Source organism: Babylonia areolata, chromosome 5 (assembly GCF_041734735.1).
Source record: "Babylonia areolata isolate BAREFJ2019XMU chromosome 5, ASM4173473v1, whole genome shotgun sequence".
Lineage (NCBI taxonomy): Eukaryota > Metazoa > Mollusca > Gastropoda > Neogastropoda > Buccinidae > Babylonia > Babylonia areolata.
In genome coordinates, this window is record NC_134880.1 from 37,888,464 (window position 1) to 37,890,963 (window position 2,500).

The 2,500-nt window shown below is 52.4% G+C and overlaps 1 protein-coding gene across 1 annotated transcript in view; it reads right to left on the minus strand.

The window, feature by feature from the left end:
* LOC143282458 (protein Wnt-4-like) overlaps positions 1-2,500 on the minus strand; it is a 106,430-nt gene that overhangs the window by 20,335 nt on the left and 83,595 nt on the right. Inside the window, exon 2 of the mRNA XM_076588101.1 lies at positions 2,307-2,500. This exon is cut by the window's right edge and continues 144 nt beyond it. Coding sequence (XP_076444216.1) covers positions 2,307-2,500 — 194 coding nt within the window. The remainder of the gene's footprint in view (positions 1-2,306) is intronic.

Here is a 2,500-nt window from a genome sequence, read left to right on the forward strand (position 1 = left end):
GTGTTCTATTCCCTCACTCGGTGCTTCCTCTACCTCCCCCACCCCTTCCCTTTACTTCATTTTTCTTCCCTTGCCTTTCTCCCTCCCTCCCCCTCCCCGTCACTTGGAGTCAGATAGTTTGAATTATTCGCGGCGGACGGGGGTTATAGTGAGAAGCTGTAATGAATGCAGGCCGGGTGGCTGCTGACAGGTGACAGTTGCATGCCTCCTTTGTGCCACCTGACCCCAACCCCTCCATGCATCATCTTGCTGAGGCTGGGGTGGGTGGGTGGGTAAGGGGGAGGGGTGGGGTGGGGTGGGGGGTTAGGGAGGGTGGATTGAAGGAACGAAGGGAAGGGAAAGGGATACTTCCAAGGCATTCAGACAGTCACGGTGACAGGGGGGAGGGGGGGATTATATTGTACAAGGTTACAACTGTTTCAAACATCCGTCGTCACGACCACTATGTAAAGATGCAGCGGTGTTTATGAAAATCCATAGTATGATTTTAGGATCATAATGTGTAACTTTACAACTGTTTCCAACATCCACAGAGGCTATCAACACTACGTGCAGGCACAGCGGTGTCTGTCAAAAAGCATAGTATTACTTTATGATTATATTTTACAAAGTTACATCATCTCCATTCGCCTCCCACTTCGCAATGAGCAGAAAGCCAGAATTGCTCAGTGTCTGCGCCCCAACTCTTCGGACAGATCCAGCAGAAAAAAGCAAGTTCTACACTGACATGCGAACCCTCTTGCAGAACGCCCCACGTCCGATACAGAAACGACCTCTCAGAGCCTTTCCCCTGAAAACCAGAGTAAAACAAGGTTGAGTCCTTGCGTCAGCTCTTTTCATCATCTTCTTCAGCATGATGCCCCAAAGGGCAACGGAAGACCTTGATGACGAGGACGGCATCTACATCCCATACCGCACTGATGGCAGTCTGTTCAACCTGAGGCATCTATAGACCACAACCAGGACACGAAGCAACATCCGCGAGCTTCTCTCTGCTGACGATGCCGCCGTCGTTGCACACAGAGACAGCCCTACAGCACAAAACATCCTGCTCTGCAGAGGCTACTGAGCTATTCGGACTGGAAGTCAGCCTGTAAAAGACGCAAGTACTCCATCAGCCCTGCACCTCAAGATGATTACCATCCTTCTCATATCACCATCTTCAAGACAGAGATGAAGACAGTCCACCAGTTCTGCTATCATGTAGTGCACTATATCGTCAGACACCAAAATCGACAAAAAGAAATTATCAACAAAGTTGCAAAGGCAAACAACGCTTTTGGCAGACCGCACAAACGGGTCTGGAACGACAAGCATCTAACGAAAGGCACAGAGATCAGCGTGAGTACAGCCGTTGTTCTGACCACCCCTCTCTACGGCTCCGAGTCGTGGGTAACTTCTCGTCAACACCTGCGACTTCTCGAACGTTTCCACAAACGCTGCCCCCGCAACATCCTCAACACCAGCTGGAGCGACTTTGTCACCGACACCAAAGTCCTCGAACAAATACAGATCACTAGCATCGAGGCCATGCTGTTGAAGACGCAACTGTGCTGAGCCGGGCATGTCTCCAGGATGAAGGACCACTGCCTGCCCAAGAGTGTGCTGTACAGGGAACTCTCCACTGACCATCGTCAAAGAGGGACTCCCCAAAAGATGTGCAAGGACTCACTGAAGAAATCTTTCGGCGTCTATCACACTGATCATCACTAGTGGTCCACTCTAGCCGCAGGTCGTGCAACCTGGCGACACACCAATCGCCAAGCTGTCGCCTCTTTCGAGCATACATGCAGATTCTGCCTGAAGGAAAAAAAGGAAATGGAAGAAAAACCGCAATATCACAGCACCTGATACAGAACAGACTGTCTCTTGCTGCCGCTGCGGACAGCTCTGCCTGTTCCGAACTGGCCTCGTCAACACACACACACACACACACACACACACACACACACACACACACACACTCCCTACCCCATCCTACCCCCACCCGCACACAAACAAACACTGACAGACTAGCAGAAAACAGAGAGAGAGAGAGAGAGAGAGAGAGAGAGAGAGGCAGACAGACACAAAGAGAGACAGAGACAGACAGATACAGAGAGAGAGAGAGAGAGAGAGAGGGCGGTGGGGGGGGGGGGGGGGGGGGGGAGAGAAAGAAAGAAAAGCCTTAAAAAAAAAAGAACCCAAAAAACCCAACTCCACAACCACCAACATCGCAACGACAACAAGAACAACAACATCCCTGCACCCACTCACACCCACCCACCCACACACCACCACCACCACACAAAAACAAACCGACTCACGGATGTTGAGGATGCTGCCGAACACGCTGGGCTCGTTGAAGGTGGAGCAGTTCCAGCGGCGGTCCCGGAACTGGCGCTGGCACTCGTGGATGCCCATGGAGGCGCCCTCCCCGATGACGTGGATCAGGGCCTTGTCCAGGGCGCACAGCTCCCTCTGCCGCTGGCCCAGGTAGGGGAGGTCCGAGCAGGCCACC